The following is an 18,987-nucleotide window of genomic DNA, read 5'->3' on the forward strand; positions in this document are numbered from 1 at the left end:
GCCAAACCTGCCTGGAAGAGTAGCCATAGCCAGCGGTTCTTGTGCCCCGAGGCAGCCCAGACCCAGGAAACCTGAAGATGCCAGACACTTTCTCCACCTGCACAGACCAGGCTCCCAAGAAGCTCTGGAAGCACACCTCCTCCCTCGTCAATATGGATGGGGGAACGTCAATCCCGCCGGCTCCTTTCATGGCAGATAGACTCTGGGGACATTCTGCCCCCCTTCTCTGCTGGCACACAATAGCAAACTCATATCTTGCTTGGTTACATGTGTATCCAGATGTGTCTTCCAGATCAGGATTGGCCGCTGTCTCTCCTTTCATTAGCAGACGTTTCCCGCCAGTATGCTTAAAGAAGTCACAGCCTGTAGAGTAGTGGGAAAATCCAGGCCCCACAAAAGATTTGGAAGCACCCCCTCCCTTTTTTTTTAAATGGGGGCTTTACATTTCTCCTGAGCCAGACATTGGAAACGGCTGTGTTCCCCGCCCCCAGGTGTGTGTGGCCGCTTACCATGTCAGATCTTGGGAATGATTCCCTGATCGTAATGAACTTGGCTTTCTAAAAAGCAAGGAAACATGGGGAACCTATGGAGATGGATTAGGAGATGATTTTTAACCTGAAAAGGGGGCGTTTTTACAGCTAACCAATGCCAAAGAAGTACCAATGCCATTAATGGCATAGGAATCCAATGCTTGCTGGCCATCTGATTTCTAAGAGAGAAAACACTAAAGAAGCAAGGTTCTCCTAGCCTGGAGCATGGACAGAGGTCCAACCAGGCCTGCCTTGACCCCACCTCTGCTTCCAACTCCCTTCAGACCTGCTGGTTTACAGAGGACTGTTTTGAGAGGCACTTCTAGGATGGCACTTCTAGCCCATTCTCTGCATGGTTGTACAGGCACAAGGAATGGGGCACCGGCAGCTGTGACTTGCTGGACTGGAGCATTCACAGACCCTAAATATGAGGTCCCCACAGGGAACAAAGAAGGTTCCCTCCGCTTCCATCCTTATATTCTCACCTCTGCAAAGGCTCTTGGACACCTGAAGACTGGACACTGATCCTTCCACTCAGTAGGTGAACATAGCCCCACGAGACATTCTCAACATCAGTTCATACACTTTAAAGGCAACCAGACCTCAAATAGCCTCTAAAAGACTGAGTCAAGATTGTCCTAAAGTAAAAATGTGATCTCAAGTTAAACACAAGTGATGCTACTCCACTTTCATTAGTCTCTCCGAACCGGGATCAGACTTTCAGTAGAGCCTGATGAGAAAAGTGAGTGCACACTGGGGTCCACAAACTAGTGTCAACTGCATTGGTCTCCTATGGTCAAGCCTCAGCCCACAGATCTGCTGCTGTAGGACCAGCCTAAGGAATGCGAACTTAGGTGTATTTTCTTTTATGACTAAAACCCGGGAGCTGTGGTCAGTTACACTGCTGGCGAACGGACGCCATTTCTGCTACGGGCGCTTTGGGTGCTGCATCATTCAATAAAAGTACCAGAGTTAAGACACGTGTCATATAATTGTCTCAACTGTAAGAAATACAGAGAAAATTCACTGAAGTAGACATACTGGGGTAGAAGAATTCGAGGAGGACAAAATGACCTGGTAGGAATTTCAAGCCAACTTGACATATTTTAAAGGTCCCTTTCACGATGTGAGGCGCTACAGGCACTGAAGGGTTAATAGGTAGAAATCTTCCATTTTTCAAATATTAGGGAATAAGAGTTCCCTCACATATGGAGTCTACATATTATTTCATTGTTTCCCGTTTCCAAATTTTAATGACAATTCCTAGGGATGAGCTCCCACTGTGCAGTTGGAGGGAACTGGAATTTCCCACAGGCAGACCCACTGGGTTGGAAAGCACCCAGGAGAACAATTTCTCCTTCCCTGAGGGAAAAGTGAGACCCACACGGTGGAGATGGCTTGTTAGAGTTTTTGTTAAAAAAAAAAAAAAAAAGGCATCCTGGATGGAAAAGAAAAAAAACGTCACTGGAATATTTCTCCTAATGCTTAAAAATAAATAGGAAAGTTCAATTTCTCCCTTTCAAAATAGAACATCAACTGAGTAGCAACATGGAAAATAAGTGACAGGTCCCCCTTCACGGATGCAGCCCCAAATGCCTGCGGCCCTCTGTTAATGCTCTATTTCTAAACAGATTCTCAGAGGGCCCACTAGACGGTTAGCATGTTTAATAACAGAGCGGGGTAGTCTGTGTTTCCCCCATGTGGAGGCACACACAGGCATTCTTCCTCTTCCTTGACAAGATGCCAGATCTCCACTGCTAGATTTGCTAACTTTTCAACAGGACTGTATCCTGGGGCATTTACTAGTTTTGTGTATTAAATGGCATGACCTCTGAACCCCAATCTTTGCTCCCATCAGCAACTCATCCTCTGCTTCCATCTCCATCTATCCTGGTGGTTATTCCCAAGCTTTAGCTGTTCCAAAGAGACCGGACATTTCTAATCAGTCTAACTTTCTGGCCAGCAACACATACATCATTAATGCAGACGTCTGAAAGGGTTTTGTGCTTTTTACACTGACTTAAGAGATTAAAAATAACACCATCATCCATCTAATAAATAAGAAGTTATCTCTGAGGGTGGCAACAGCTCGGGAAGGTCTTCAACATCATGTGTCTGTGGAAGATATCGGGCTGGTTGCGGGTTTTGTGGACAGAGGACAGACATGGCTCCTCTTACACTGGTGTCTTCACGTAGCAAAAAGCAGTTATGCCTTCTTCCACCTTCTTCCCCCATAAGCGGTAAGAAAAAAACTGTAACAACTAAAGGAATCTCCAGTGTCAGGCAGGATGGAGACTGTTGTGGGGAGATGGGCCCATTAAAAAAAGCACAGCCTGGCATCCGCGACTGGCAGAACACACCTACACACACCTGGACACAGATGCCAACGCGCACAGCTCATTAGGTAAACAGGAGGTCCACCCCGTGCCGTTCATTTCTGACCAGTCTTTAGACTGTGGTCCACTTATTTCTTCTCCAGGTCACACTGGATAACCCCAAGCAGACAGAGTTGTGGACAGAGTTTTGAATGAAGGCCCACAAAAGACAAAAAGCCCACACAGGCGAGGGCAGGCAGAGTAGGAAAGGTCTGCTGGCCCATCCCAGGCAGCCCTCACCGTGCGGTCCTCAAGAAGTCCTTTCTTTCTCAGGCTGCCGCAGGCCATTTGGAAGAACTCCTCCTCTGGGCTCTTCAGACCACTGGAAGGAAGGAAAAACAGGTTAAGCTCTGCGGGCCAGACCCCAGCCAGGCTGGGAAAACTGGCTTGGGACAGAAACTTGGGGATGCACCAGCCAAAGTCACCAGGCTCTTTTGGGCGGACAAGTCCACCTTCTGCTGGTTAAACCGCAGGGGCAAAAGCTCCTGAAACTGTGCTTTCAGCGCCAAAGGAAACAAGAGAATGGGGATGCGCGCTGTCATGAGGGCCTTCATTCAACTGGAGGTGGTTCAACCCCGTCTGCGGCCAGTTCCCTCACCAGGGCTGGCTTAGTGGGCAGCTCATGAGCTGGTCAGGGCTCTGGCAGCAGAATGGCTTCCCCCGAGGCTATTTAAGAATGGAACCCCTGGGCTTCCCTGGTGGCGCAGTGGTTGAGAGTCCGCCTGTCGATGCAGGGGACACGGGTTCATGCCCCAGTCTGGGAAGATCCCACGTGCCGTGGAGCGGCCGGGCCCGTGAGCCATGGCCGCTGAGCCTGCGCGTCCGGAGCCTGTGCTCCGCAGCGGGAGAGGCCACGACAGTGAGAGGCCCGCGTACCGCAAAAAAAAAAGAATGGACCCCCTTGTTGCTCAGTGGGTGGGCCCTGACGGTATCCTCTGTGCCTGTTACGGGGAGGCAGCGTGTACCCATTCCCCAGCAGCTCCTGAGTCCAGCCCAGCCTGGACATCTTCCTGCTCTGGTCCCTCCCATGGTTCCTCTGGAGGTGGGAGGGTACCTGTCAACTCAAGGAGAGGGGCGTCAGCCTTGGTGGCCATCTCTGGAAGGTCAGATCCATCCCCAGGTTCAAAGCTAACATTCGCTCAAATGTGGGTAGGGAAGAAGTGACTTAACAAGAAATTTACTCTATCCTAAATGACTCTGCCAAGGTGCAGACCGATGGCACAAAATCTAGTATAAATTTTCTTAAAAAGGCATATGCAGTTTTCCTATTGGTGCTAAAAGACAAAACAAAAATATTTATCTTCATTAGCTCAATGGATGGTCCCCTGAGGTAGTGGAGGAGATGTGAGTGGGGCCTTCAGAGGACGTGGGTCTCATCCTAGCTCCCCTAGGGACTCAGGGAGGCACCCACGCAGGCCTTTAGCAGACTCAGTTTACCCACACCCTCCTCCTTAAGGCTATCGTGAGGATTCATGAATCAGCACCTTCCTAAATCAGAAGGGCTGCCCATGCACAATCACTATGGCTCTTGAAATGAAGACCAAGTGAACCGCGCTCCAGGGCCTTCAGTTCCCTCCAGGTCAGATCACCAGGAGGCCTCATGAACACCGCAGCATTCCAGCTTCCCAGGCGCTTTTCTTCCTGTCTTCTCCAGGCAACCGTGAGCTTCTGGAATGCTGACTGTGCTATGGCCATACCACTCTGAACGCGCCCGATCTCATCTGGAATGCTGACTGTTTACTAGAGAAGGACACCCCCAGGTGGACGAGTATGGGGTGATTGTCTCCTGATCCACTACTTCCTAAAAAGGAACTCTAAGTTTCTGACAGGCTTTGCGGGTCAACCCAGTGTTCCAGAAACTTGTTCATGTGAGACTTTTGAGAGCCTGTCTGGATATATTTGCTATTTGACTCAAGGAGCCCTGAGCAAGGGATGCTCGGATGAGGGTTCCTGAGATGTGAGTTTGGCCTCATATCCAGATGTCCAATCTTTTTCGTGGATGTTGGAGAAAATATTCAAGCAACAATGGTAAACTGAAGGAAGATCACAGGATTCTAAGAGTTTAGAGTCCTTCAAGACCTTCTATAGGCCAAATCTCTCATTTCACAGATGGGAAAGGGGAGATGATTTCTCAAGGGAAAGAGAATGAACATCTGCTGAATGTCTACAGTCTGTGACACACCAGGTACTTTATACCGGTACTTATTCAATTTGCACAACATCTTTTTAACAAGAAAACTAAGGCTCAGAGAGGTTAAGTTACTTGTTAAAGGTCACACAGTCACCGGTAAGGATAAAAGAGCTCCCTTCTGAGTAAAACACACATTAGAATAAACTAAACCTGACTCGGTAGGATGAATATCCTCTTCTTTTTCTCCCTTCTTTCTGCTTCATCCTCCAAGAACTTCTGCCCTGACCTGGAGAAGGTGGTCCTTTTCTCTACCCAATAGTGTCTCCCGAGGGAAAAAGGCCTTTCCTTGAGGCAGCCCTCTTACCTGTTTCTGAGTGGCAGCAAGCAGTCCTTCCCTTCAGGAGGGCACTGGGCTTCTCGTGCCGGCAGATGAGGGCCCGGCACCATTCACAGTGTTTTCGGACCTGGCAGCAGCTGCAAAGGGGCAGAGAACACGGTCTTGGCAGGAGCCTGGCAGGGGTGCCCAGCTGGTGCAGCATCTGCCCGAGGGGCCTGCTGGGCAGCTCTGGGCTCTAACCCATCCTTCCCATGGGGCCTCCGGAGGGAGAGACACAGCAGGGGGCTGAGGGCTTTGCAGGGTGGTGGCCTTTGGGGCAGGAGCTGGCCACCTGTGAGAGGGCCTGCTGGCCACCCCAGAGGACCAGCTCCATTCGGCTGCTCTGCTCTGGGTTGGCAGGGTAACCTGGCAGGCAGGTACCTGGCTCCAGCTGATAGAGGGGACCGGTCCCCCACCGGCTGCTTGCTCCATAAAGCAGCAGTTGGGTAACTCCAGAAATGCGGGAGCAGCCTCAGAACCGCTGTCAGGACTGGGCCAAAGCCACCACTTCAGGCTAGCCAGGGCTGGGAGGGCTAGGGACGGGGCCATCCATCAGGAATTGCCAGCCGAAAAGCTGGGACTGTGCGTGGGCTGCAATGGACCCACGGAAGGAATGGAAGAATAAATCATGCACCTCCGTGGCTTCGAATCTTTTTCTGAGGACTAACATTCTCTAGTCGTGGCAAACTCATCCTCTCAGTGAACCCAAAACCCGGAGTCCTAAAGCATCAGGACCATGAATGCTCCGGCCACCCTCTGTGGGCAGGAATGAACGGTCTGCAGAGTTAGCACAAAAAAGGAACCAGAGAACCCAAGAGAAGGGCAGAAAAGGAAGCACTAAGACATTAAGTACCTACAGACACTGATGGTTGTTTCCCTTGGGATAGCAGGGAGGACTGTTTCCACTCATTCTAACCCTAAGGTATGTGTAACCTATACACCCAGTGTCTGGGGCTGGGAGGGGTCTCGTGGCTGACATGAGCCTGGAAACAGATGAGGAAACAAGCCTGTTGCTGTGCTTCCCTGTTGGAGCCTGGTGACATTTCACGATCCCCACCCCAGCCCCTCTCTCTCGGCATTGCCCCAGGAAGGTTACTAGAGCCCCTGAATCTCTGGGCAGCAGAGCTGAGAAGGGACCCTGGGACATTTCTGCCCAAGCTGCTTCTGCCAGGGGTGGCCAGAGCAGTCTCCCGGGCCCGGGTCCTTCCTGAGCCACAGAGTCCGGGGTGGGACCAGCTCGCCCCATGCGGGAGGGACCTAGGCCTTGACTCCAGATCTATCAGTGACTGCTGTCTTGCTGTCACCTAGCCAGGAGGGCTTGCCCCGTCACTACCCAGACAGGAATGGCCCAGGAAGTGAGATCAAGGCCTCTAGGTCCCTCTGGCATGGGATGAGCTGGTCCCAACCAACTCTGCCACTCAGGAGGGACCCCGTGCCCTGGCAACCAGCAGTCTGGCGGGGGCTTGGTCTCTCAGGGATTCTGAACTTGATCTCTGGCAAGGATGGACTTGGAAAGGACAGAGGAGAGATGGAATGGCTGCCTCCCTGGGAACTCCTCCCTGGGAATCAGAGAGGCCGCCCAGGTACCCTGGGTTGTTTCTGTCTTTAGAGAACATGGCAAAATGAGCTTTTCACTCCTCCTGGGGGCACGCACGTGGGCACCAAGTCTTGTTCCTACGGCTCTGGGACCCTCCTGGCCACAGAAACAGGACTGTGGGAGTGACGGGCGCCCCCACATAGCCAGCCGGCCATGAGAATCGAGGCTAGTGGTCAATAGGTTGCTCCTGCTTCCCCAGGCGGTCTTCACGAGTAGCAGAACCTGAGCTATGCCCCAGCCTGCAAACATGTTTTCCCAAGACACATGGGAGTAGAACAGCCCAGCTGAGACCTCATCCCTCGCCCGTAACACTGGCTGGATCCAGGAGGAGGATGTGAGTGCGCTGCGGACACTGTCAACAAGCTGGGGCTCTAGGGGCACCCCGTTCATTCCCAGAACCAGGAGCGTGTGCTTTAGACGCTCCAACAGCAACAGTCAATAAACAAACGGGACAGAGACTCTTATTTATCTGTCCCAAACCCAGGCAACGCCAGAGGGCTCAAGTCTGGCTTCCTGCGGGAACACGCGCTGCCTCCTCCAGGCCTGGCTAGAGGTACCTGTCTACTTACTGTTTCCACCACGAGCTACTCTACACTGAGCTAACCGCAGCCTTTGGCCGGTATGTCCATTTCTTGTGCGTGTCCAATTAGGTAGCATACTCTGAGGGCTTGCTCTGTGACTTAGAGGTCTCCAGATACTTCCAGGGAATAAATCTGGCCAGATGCTGGAAATACAGCCCTAGGGCCTCTCCCTTTGCAGAGCAGTCCAATCGGGAGATATGGGCAAGCGAAGGAGGCTAAGAAACACCGGGAAAAGGGCTCAGTTGGTCTAGGGCTCAGGAAGGTTTCCTGGAAGATGTCAGGCAGAGGCTGGGTTCTGGAAGAGGAGGAATAGGGCAGAGAAGTAGAGAAACGGGGAGGCCTGTCATAACAGCAACAGTGGCTTTAGGATTCGCCAAGTGCCTTCTGTGGAGAGGAAGCGAGGCCGCTACTGCCCACGGGAGGCTGGGAGCCGTGTCTAGTTCCCTCTGGAACCCTTGCACATCCCCATGACAATGGTGAGGGCTCCAAGCCCACGGCAGAGAGAGAGCACCTTTGGCTCTGCTTCCAATGGGGCACCTCCCAGGATGTGTGCTGCAGACCTGCCAGGATGTGTGCCTTTCACACAACGTGGCTGTCACTGAAGTTCCTCTTTGCTTTGCTAACACTCATCAGACATCACAGCAGTAAGCTGTCGTGGTGGCCCTGTTATGGCCCCGGGAGGGCCTGCAGGTGGGGGTCCCAGCCTCAGGGGTAGCAAAGACTCACTGTATCAGCACACATGTGATGATGAGGACGGTCAGGGCCACGATGGAGACCACCACCAAGGCAGTAATGGCCTGCTTCTTCTGGCTGGCGGCCACCACGGCCAGGAGGTCCGCGTGTTCACAGCGTGCACCGACGTACCCAGAGTGGCAGCTGAGGAAGACAGGAACATCAGTGTGCTCTCCAGGCAGAAGTCTCATTCTCCCCACTCCCCAGGAAGGCTGGGCCGGAGGGGAAAAGCCCAAAGGGGCCCCTCCAGCCTTTGCTATTGGAGGCAAAGGCATCAGCAAAATTTCTCCTACTCCCCTGCACAGGCTCCTCTTGTCTGGAGAACAAGGGATAACTCACCAGCTTATCATCTGAGGGGAAGGTGCTGCTGAGGCACTTCGTTATTACGGTAACCGTGCCAGGTCCCGGGGGAGTGAGGAGGGCGGCAAGTGTGTCCAAGACACGGAGCTCATTTTGGCAGATCATAAAAATCCAGGTTATTTTTAAACTAAATGTGTGTATTCAGAATTCCTAGTGATGAGAGAAAGACAACATGCTAAACCAGCAGAAGACAAAGACTGTGGTTTGCTTTTTTATCTTCTTCATCAAGTTTAATTAGTTCTGCAGACGTTTACCAGGTGGGGCGTGTACTGGACTAGAGGCCAGCACCACTATCTGGTAATAACAGCTGGCCTCTCTCCGCTAGAGGATTAGTAACAGCACAAAACGCTGCATGTTTATGACCATGCATGTAGCCTGTAAAGGGCAATACCAACACAAGGTGATAGTATTGCTTGTATTGCTACTATTCAGAGACTCTTTGGCATCAATCTTTTCAGTAGCAGCCTCCTCCTAAGAGCTGAAGCTGCTTCTTCCACGTAGCCCTCACCTATGCTAAACTCCCCCCACCCAGATTCTGGCCGGGGCCACAAGGGGTTCGTGTATGGTGATTCCTCAGGACATGTTCTAGGCATAAGGAAGCGATGGTCATTTTCTGATGCAAGCCCTTTTTTTTTTCTACCAAGCATATGATTCTTCTCAGTAGAAGATACTTAGCTTACACACAGGTCCCTTTGTCTGGGGTGACTTTTTTATTGTAATGAAAATGTTTGATCACCACTGCCTTCTCAGGTGGGATAGCTTCCTTCCCACAGGGGACTTCCTTGAGGGGCAGTCTTGCACCAAACATCACACTGGATTTAAAGGTTTTTGTCCCTCCCCACCGCCCTTCGGACATGACAATGATAGTTAAACTTTTTTTTTTTTCTTTTTAAGAGTCTACCTTTTGATGAAATAGCCAGACTGTCACCTTCACTTTTAGATTAAAAGGCTTTGGAAGGGCAAGGAAAATGAAGGGGGATTAAGGGTCCTGGTACGCCTGCTCTTGTGCAGGGCCAGCCCCAGGGGCGTTGCATTTGTGATTCCCTTAAACCTGGGCTCCCGGGCTGCCAGACCCCACATGCCAGAAGGAGTCACAGGACAAATATAGTGCATTTTCCTGGAGTACAGGTTTTGCTCAATGCTAGCACAAATTGAATCATTTTCAGGTACTGTGTGGGTTTAAGGTTATGGCAAACAGGAGATACTGCAAAAATGGCTGCTTAAGGCTACAACCTGGGATACCAGAACATATAGCTTCTGTCTTTAACGCTGCTTAATGGAAAAGTCTCTCACTGGTGCTCTTTATCCCAAAGCCCAACTGTTATGTACCTCCTTTAAAGGTATTCTTTAGTTTGAATTCTTTTGTCTGAACTTGCTTTTCTGTTAGAGGTTAGTTTACATTTGACACATGTTTTCTCACTTAGTCTTTGCACAGCAAAGTCAAGTCACTTGCCTGTGCCCACCCTGCCAGGGAAGAGACAGAAATCCATTCCCAGGTCTGCTGACCACAGGGTCTGGGTTCTCGCTCACTCAGCAGGGCTGTTGCCCCTGCACACTATCTGGGGATTGTGATGAGAATGCCGCAGATTCAGCTCTTGATTAAACCTGGCTTTTGGTTTAGCCTCCAATCTTGAAAGTGTAAAGGAGATTTGAGCTTTTAGGTTCAACAAGGGTGCAAAGGGTTTGCAGTCTTCAGTTAGTAAGGAAGCTGGGGAGGGCCAACCGGGATGGAAAATGCCATGTAGAGTTCTCTCCAGACCCGAGGAGGAGAGAGAGGCTCCAGAGAGGAAGAAGATGCAAGAGCTCTGGCAAGAAGACCTTGTCTGAAAAAGGATCTGGACCACAGAAGTGTGAATAAGAACACAGACTCTCACAGACTTTGGCTAGGATGGCGATGACTAGGGGCTAGGAAACAGGGGCAAGTTTGCTTTTGTTTGGTCTTAATAACAAAATCATTTGGAGGGCAAATTCAGAAACAGCTCACCCTGTAGGCTGGGGAGAAAACAAGGCGCTGGCCCCTTCCCAGTAGGGGAAAGCTGACGGTGGACTGAACTTGAGACTGAGAGGCGATATGCAACAGGCACAGGTGATGCACAAATTGAAGCTGTGGGTGTCTATAGCGAATCCTGCAAAGGGTCCCTCCTCCAACCCATCCTGAATATTCACCCTGCACCCAGATGGCTCCCAGCTGGGTTGTGGGCTTCCTCCATTTGGTATCCAACACCCCTTATCTGCAGGACCCTAACCCACCCCCTCTACTTTATCTCCAGTCACCTAGGTTTCAGCCAACCCAAGAAGTCCCCCCACCCCTAATGTCAACTAAACTAGCGCCCAGCACATAGGCACTCAGGACACGTCGGCCTGTGAATGAATGAATGAATGAATGACTACCTTCCCCTTGCCCATCTCAGCTCCTGCCACCTTCTCTGCCTGGAATATTATTCCTCACTTTCTTCCTCAAACTCCATCTCAAAGACCACATTCGCCAAGGAGATATAATTTAAAGACTCACTCATTCATTCGCCCAGTCATCCATCCATCCATTTTCCATAGCTCTTTCTATGGATCTCCCTATAGCCTCTCCTTCTCTGAAGGCCCTTAGGACTATGCCCACCTCTCTGGCTGCCTCTCCCACCAGCCTCACTTTAGGCCAGCCTCCAGGCTCCCGCAGGCAAGACCTAGCTCTACAAAAACTCTGGTGAACCACAGAGCAGAAGAGGGTTGGGGAGCCTGGGCTTTGGGATGGATTGTTAGATGTCTAACCAGGAGTTGCAGTCAAGCCAGTGAGACTTCTCTGTAGCTGGGTGTCAGTCTGCTTCCTCCTAGGGAAGGGTAGTGTGATGAGGGTTTGCACAGCTATTCGTGAAAGGTCCAGGCTATAGGAAGAGCACCTCAGGAGGCAATTTCACCCAGCTAGAGACGTTCCTACTCTAACCTGCAGGCCCTGGGAGAGGAGGATTCTAACACCTCCTCAACTGCTTGGTTCTGGAAACCCTATGAATTAACAAATCAATGCTGGGGACTCTAAGAAATCCCATTTAAATAAAATAGTGGGAGCTTAGTGCTAATTACATTATCAACGAAGGCTATGCTAAACTCCTACAGGAACTATCTCTGTTAATCCCAACAATGACTACTGCATGGGAGGTCTGGGCTGCTGTTTACCTTGTTTTACAGATGGGACGGGCAGATTCAGGAGTTAAAAACCTAAGGATCTCAACTGTGAAGGAGACCTTTCTGGGGTAATGGAAATTAAGCCAGAAGATACTACTCTGGGATAGTGATCCAATGGCAAACTCACAAACTGCACAGCAAAAAGGAAGAGGGGTGGCTGATTGCCCCATAAAGAGGTCTTCCTGCTGTGGGTGTAGCAAGTTGCAAAGATGCCCCCAAACAGTGCCGTCTTAACCCACTAGGGAAGATAACCCTCTAGGCTGGGTCACATTTTGCTGACTTTCCATCCTCTTCCTGCCATGTGTGTGCTGGGCCCTTTCCAACCAGCCTGGCCTCAGTACTGCCCCAGGCAGAGGTCTTTCCCATTAGGAAAGTCTTCATGCCAAAAAGAATGCCTCTGTCCACTTAGTGTCACAGCAGTAAACATTCAAACCCCAGTCTCATTGAGTTAGGGAGCTGTACAGTGGGCCCTCTCATTCAGGTGCAGGAGAAATGGGAGATGCGGCACCTCTGTTTAAGAAAGGAATCTGAGGGCTTCCCTGGTGGCGCAGTGGTTGAGAGTCCGCCTGCCGATGCAGGGGACGCGGGCTCGTGCCTCGGTCCGGGAAGATCCCACATGCCGCGGAGCGGCTGGGCCCGTGAGCCATGGCCGCTGAGCCTGCGCGTCCGGAGCCTGTGCTCCGCAACGGGAGAGGCCACAACAGTGAGAGGCCCGCGTACCGCAAAAAAAAACAAGAGAAAGGAATCTGAGCAAAATAGGAATTTTTCTGTCACGAAGGGGAATGGCCCATGTGTAAGGCTGAACATTTTCTTATAACATTTGACCATTCAATTTTATCTGTCGAGAGTGGATATCGTCAAACACAAGACTCTGGAATGCTGATTCTGTCTTCATAATTCTGAAAATGAGGCTCTGGAATCACATGTAGGCTGTTTCCCCCAGACAAGAATAAAAAAGAAGTACATAAGAAAGAAAGGGAAGAGTGTAACACGGGAGGGGCAAGGAGCTTGTCTGAGCTGCAGGGGCCACCGGGGCTGAAGACGAAAGGCAACGGGCTCCAGCCAGGCGAGTCCCTGAGACCTTCTCATTTTTGTTACTGATTCAGTTTGGAGGTTGCTTTGGTGCTTTTCTTAGGAGCAAACTTTGTGGCTTAGGCCTCTTCATTTTAACAAGAATTAAATGATCAATGATATGCCTTTCTTTCTCCTCTGCTGAGGGTTTTCAGACCTTCTAGTCCTGTCCAGTTGCTCAGTGTTTCCCCTAAGTCCCTTTTGTACCTGGTTCACAGTGCCTTTTACAATTTTAAAGAAATAGGATAATGCAAGTAGAGCTGTGCTCTTATAAGTGTGTTTGTTTGTTTTTTTTCCTTAAGGAAAATGTTCTCCAACTAGAGAAAGAATGTTTCTAAGCAAATTGGAAAGAACATACATCACAATATAATAGAACAGAAAGACAAGAAAAATCCACATTGTTGTACACCCTACCACCTTAAATGGCAGTCTGATTGACAAGGAGTTCTTCTGGACTACTTCTATGTAGTTTTTAACATAGTTAAGATTTTTAAAAAATAAGATTTTGCATCAATTTCTCAGTTAACATCTCTTCACCATTTTAGTATGTCATTAGGAAACTGCAGAAGTTGTTTAAAATGGTTGTAAAGTAAATTATACACGATTTGCTTCACTGAACCCTTACCGTTTAGGCTGTATCCAATTTTGATATCATAAACAATGCCAGGGGATTATCTCTGTGTACACATTTTGTTTGCATTTGAGATTACTTCCTCGGGACAGGATACCGCAAGTGGGCACAACATGGTACAGACTTTGGAGCCAAAGCGTCATTCGTTTGAATCCCATTCCCCGCGTAATGCCTGTGTGATCTTGAGCCAGTTACTCCACCTCTCTGTGGCACTCATTCTGCGTCCTTAAAACATGATAGTAATAAAACTTACCTCATAGAGTTATGAGCATTAAATGAGTTAACATCTTGTGAAGTGCCTGACACAAAGGAAGGGCTGTACGAGTGCCAAAAATGTAAATAAAAGAATGGGAGCATTTTCCAGGCTCTTGAGCGACACTGTCTTCATAAACAATGGTGTACCCTCTGGCAGGAGGCGAGTGCTCTGATTTGTAGCCACGCCTTTTGGCACAGGCTCCGAGATAAAGTTTTTAACATGGGGGCCAAGAACCAAGGTGACCAAGGGCCAGGGACCATGGTTTTAGAAAAACGTTTATACCAACTTGCCTTTAACATGGAGAAAATCCATAGGGCCGTGGTGGGAGTGGGGACAAGAGTCGCAGGACACCTGTACTGGGTTTACCCATTTTTGGCTTCAAGAACTGGATTTACCACGTCCTAGAACCTCTCTGCTTGGGGCGCTCGGGAGGAGTGGGCTGGAGGGAGTAGGGGCTTCCTCATTGTACAGCCCTGGGTTCCATGGTCTACCCAACTTTCACTGCTTCTTCAGCAGGACTTGGATCCTTCAGCTGTGGTGATGGTAACAATGTGCTGTTCACAATGGTGATCGTGCTGATGACGGCTGTTCTTATGCTCTGCTAGGAACTGGGCTTCAATATTCTCCAATGTGCTAATAGAACTTTCCGTGATGATTCGACAGATGAATGGACAAAGATGTGGTACATATATACAATGGGATACTACTCAGCCATAAAAAAGAACAAAAGAAGCCATTTGCAGCAACGTGGATGCAACTAGAGATTATCACACCAAGTGAAGTAAGTTAGAAAGAGAAGGCAATATCATATGATATCACTTATATGTGGAATCTAAAATACGGCACGAATGAACCTATCTATGAAACAGAAACAGACTCACAGACATAGAGAACAGATTTGTCTATTGCCAAGGGGGAGGGGGAGTGGGGGACAGATGGATTGGGAGTTTGGGGTTAGTAGATGCAAACTATCACACAGAGAATAAACAACAAAGTCCTACTGTATAGCACAGGGAACTATAGTCAGTATCTGGGGATAAACCATAATGGGAAAGAATATAAAAAAGAATGTATATATATGTAGAACTGAGTCACCTTGCTGTACAGCAGAAATGAACACAACACTGTAAACCAACTATACTTCAATAAAAAAATACATTTAAGAAGAACTTTCTGTGATGATGGAAAGAGCGTCTGTATGTGTGCTGTCTAATACAGTAGCCGCTAGCTGCCTAGAGGTACTGAGTACTTGAAATGTGGCTGGTGAGACTGAAAAACAAATTTTATTGGAGTGTAGTTGATTTACAATGATGTGTTCGTTTCAGGTGTACAGCAAAGTGAATCAGTTACACATATACATATATCCACTCTTTTTTTAGGTTCTTTTCCCATAGAGGCCATTACAGACTATTGAGCAGAGTTCCCTGTGCTATACAGCAGGTTCTTATTAGTTATCTATTTTATATATCGAGTAGTGCGTATATGTCAATCCCAAGCTACCAATTTATCCCTCTCCCCCGTATCCCCTGGTAACCATAAGTGTGTTTCCTACATCCGTGGCTCTATTTCTGTGAAAAACTAAATTTTAATTAATTAAATAAATTAAATAGCCACACATGGCTAGTGGCTCCTGTCTTGGACAGCAAAGGCTCTGCATGCATTATGGTCCCTGGGTCCTCATTACAATCCTGAGAAGTACTAATCTCTCCATTTTATACACAAAGAAACTGAGGCTTAACGGGGCTAAGTCACTCAGATCTGTCTGATGTCCAAATCCACGCCTTTAACTGCTGCGTTATCCTGCCTGGTGTGTGACCCTCAGAACCTGCTTCCGCTGGGGGTAGAGAGAGGGCGTGCACTTTCTCCAGACCTGTGGGTGGGTGATGTCTTAACGTCTTAGCCCTACACCCCACCACCTGCTGGTTATTGAGATGACAGTAGATCTACATAAAGTGGCTCACGCACCAACAAGAAAACCACTCCCAATCCTGATGTCTCGGGAGGCGTGATCTTGGTCACACAGGCAGTCTGCTTGCGCACTGAAGGTGGTCACCCCGCTCTGGGTGTTTGACTCTGTTCAGATCCCACTGGAATGTGCTGTGGCCAGAGCCAGGTGGAATGTTTTCCTTGGCTGACAGCAATGTGCTTTCACACTTTGCTGTGGGAAAGTCAGGGAGTTTAGTCACCGAGGGGCGTTTTTTGGATAGGTGAGACACTTCGATGAGTTGTCACTGGCTGCCAACACTGGAACCCTGAAAACCTGTCACCCGGGTGGCTTCCTTCAACTGTTTTCCTTTGTTTGAAGGTTTCTGCAGGCAGCAGACCAACGGTTTGCAGAATCTGCCTCAGGGAAAGAAACCGTGTTTGAGTCCTACCCTTGCATTTCTATGGTTTTACTTACTACCTTTGGAAATTCTTTCCCTATTTGTTTTCTGAAGTGGTTGGCTCCTAGCAGAGATTTATTAAAGGGAGACCAAAGATACAATCTAGGGTTCATCCGAAGCATAAATGTTTCAGGATAATGTTCACTACCTTTGGTGATTTCTGACTAGTTATTTGTTGTAACTTTTTTCCCTTATCTCATATTTTAGTGTGAGATGTCATTTTAGTTCTCTGGAAACCTAAGGACTATTGTTCTTATGGAAAACAAAGCTTAAGAATGACAGTATTTTAGAAAGAGCTCCCTCTTTTCGGACTATAATCTTGGGCCCCTGTGGGTTTTCCTGTAAGGCCGTGACTGACACGGCCTTAACTTCAAGGTAGGTCAGTTTTATTGACAAGGACGAGTGTGTCAGCTCCCTAAAGCTGGGGTAGTTCTAAGAGCGGGGACAGCAGGTTTTGCTTTCTCTGCGTGGACTCACAGTTTTTGGTCTGGTGGGAATTAATGAATACAAATACAAAAAGGTAAATACAAAAAGGTATAAGGCGTGGTCCTGCCCTCACTGAGCTTACAAGCTCATGTGGCGGCAGAAGTGAGCAAAGCAGGCTGGCGTGAGCGGAACAGAGCGGGCAACAGGAATGACTGGGGACCAACTTTGGCTTCAGTGTTGGGGACCAGCAGGAAGAGGTGGAAACTGGGGAACTTGGGGCGGGGGGAGGCAGGCTGTGTTCCAGAGAAGCTGGCGTCTGCCTGGAGATGTAAAGCCTGACTTCCAAAATGTGGACAGCTAATTACAACCACCAAAGCACGAGGCAGACTCATCTACCGCGGTATGAAACACGTCTGTGGGCTGAATACCACCCCTGGGCCGCCAAGATCCAGCGGGGAAACTGAGGTAAAGAGGCGGTAAAGGTTCACGTGGCCACGCCTCCCCACAGACGGTCAGCTTTCCCACACTGCAGCAGGGTCTCCGCTGATTCTGTAGACCCTGCCCTCGGCCCACAGGCAGGATTCATTGAGAGTCTGTGCTGAGGGTAACGAGTGTAGGAATGACCCTGACCTTCCTCTGGAGGAAGGTTTACCTGCAGGGGGAAGGTGCCAACACCTTTCCTGGAAATAAGAGCTATTTGAGGGGAACTCTGTGAGGCTGAGACAGAGTGCCCTCAGGGGCAACAGCTGAGAACATGGGTTTCAGGGTTGGAATTGATGGGACTGAACCCCAGCTCCACCATTTATGGGCTCTGGGGCTCCGGGCAAGTCGCCTAACTTCTCTGAGCCTCCGTTTTCTCATTCATACAATAAGGGCAAGAATCTCTACTTGAGAGGGAAGCTGGGAGAACGGGAGGACTCCATGAGTCACTGTATGTGGAGTGCTGGGAGCCGGCCCGGCACACAGTTACAGCTTTTACAGAGAGCTTACTACTATTATTAACAGTAAGTGAGTGGGGAGAGAGACAGCCGGTCTTCCTGACCACCAGCACGTAATGGTGTGTAAACGTGATGGACAGTGATCTCCCTGAGCCACGAGCGGGGCTTGGGATCTGGACCGAACAGAACAAGGGAGCCACCACCCCCTGCTCTCAGAAGGCGTCCGCCAGCCGAAGGGGGCTCGGCCACAGGCAAGGTTACCTGCTGACCCAGGCTCAAGGCTGCCAGCTCTCAGAGTTTACAACAGTCCCTGATCTGGTGGAAAAACTGAACTTCTGACACACTTTTGATCAGAACTCCCCTCTCTCCCATCACACAGCCCGGGGCAGCCTGAGGTCCCGGCACTGGGCACCACTGGAGGGGAGAGGGCCTTCCGCCTGCTGCACTGGTAGGCTTCCTGAGATCTAGGCCAAGAAGCCACCCTTCCTTCAGGGCCAGTGTTTTTCCATAATGACCAGCCTACGATCAAAAGTAATCCCATCAGCTCCCAGAGGCTCCTATGTGTATTTTAATAAGAATGATCACCATGAATGACGAAGACTATTGTCATCATCGTGCTTTGTATTTAGGGGTGGGGAGGGCTCTTGGCTCTGCAGACGTGGCCTGGGGGCCTCACCCAGGCCTCCCAGGAGGAAGGTGGCCAGCGTGCCTCTCCAGGCTTCAGAGGCACCCCGAGGGGCCCGCCCAGGCTCACACAGCTGCACCTCAGGAAGAGGAAAGCCCTACCCACCACCACTTACTGTGGCAGGCTTTCCCGGTCCCCAGTCTCTCCTGGGCTACTCATCCGATACCCTTAAGCATCATGGTTAAGAATGCAGTTTTAGGAGCCAGACCGGCTGGGTCTGGATGTGAGCTCTGCTATGTGATCTGGGCACAGCTTCTCTGGGCCCACCTCGCGGGATCATTCTGAGGGTTACACGAATTAACACATGGACCATGCTTAGAACGTTGCCTGGCATGAAGCAAAGCCCAATAGATGCTGGCTTTTATTAACATTTAGTATTATTAGTTTGGATCATACGAAATTGCTGACTTTTAACCGTTTTTGACCTATAAAAATGGCAACTTCATAGACATGGGTGGTTCTTAATGGGGGTAGAGGGCAATTCTTCCTCTGCCCCCAACCCCCCCACCCCCATCCTGGGGGACATCTGGCAATGTCTGGAGACATTTTTGATTGTCACGACTGTTGGGGGGAGGTGGTGCTACTGGCACGTAGTGGGTAGAGGCCAGGGTTGCTAACACCCTTCAGTGCACAGGCGAGCTCTCACAGCAAGGGGTTACCCAGCCCCAAAAGTCAACAGTGCCAAGGCTGACTATAGGGCCACCTAACAGTACTCCACCACGCACAGATTTACTTCCCTA

At 49.8% G+C, this 18,987-nt stretch overlaps 1 protein-coding gene across 1 annotated transcript in view; it reads right to left on the reverse strand.

The window, feature by feature from the left end:
* Positions 1–3,219: 3,219 nt before the first annotated feature.
* TGFA (transforming growth factor alpha) overlaps positions 3,220–18,987 on the reverse strand; it is a gene marked incomplete at both ends in the record, with an annotated part of 102,742 nt that continues 86,974 nt past the window's right edge. Inside the window, 3 exons of the mRNA XM_082672752.1 lie at positions 3,220–3,227; positions 5,401–5,510; positions 8,317–8,466. Coding sequence (XP_082528878.1) covers positions 3,220–3,227; positions 5,401–5,510; positions 8,317–8,466 — 268 coding nt within the window. The remainder of the gene's footprint in view (positions 3,228–5,400; positions 5,511–8,316; positions 8,467–18,987) is intronic.

Source organism: Grampus griseus, assembly GCF_964374135.1.
Source record: "Grampus griseus genome assembly, chromosome: 15".
NCBI classification, from domain to species: Eukaryota; Metazoa; Chordata; class Mammalia; order Artiodactyla; family Delphinidae; genus Grampus; species Grampus griseus.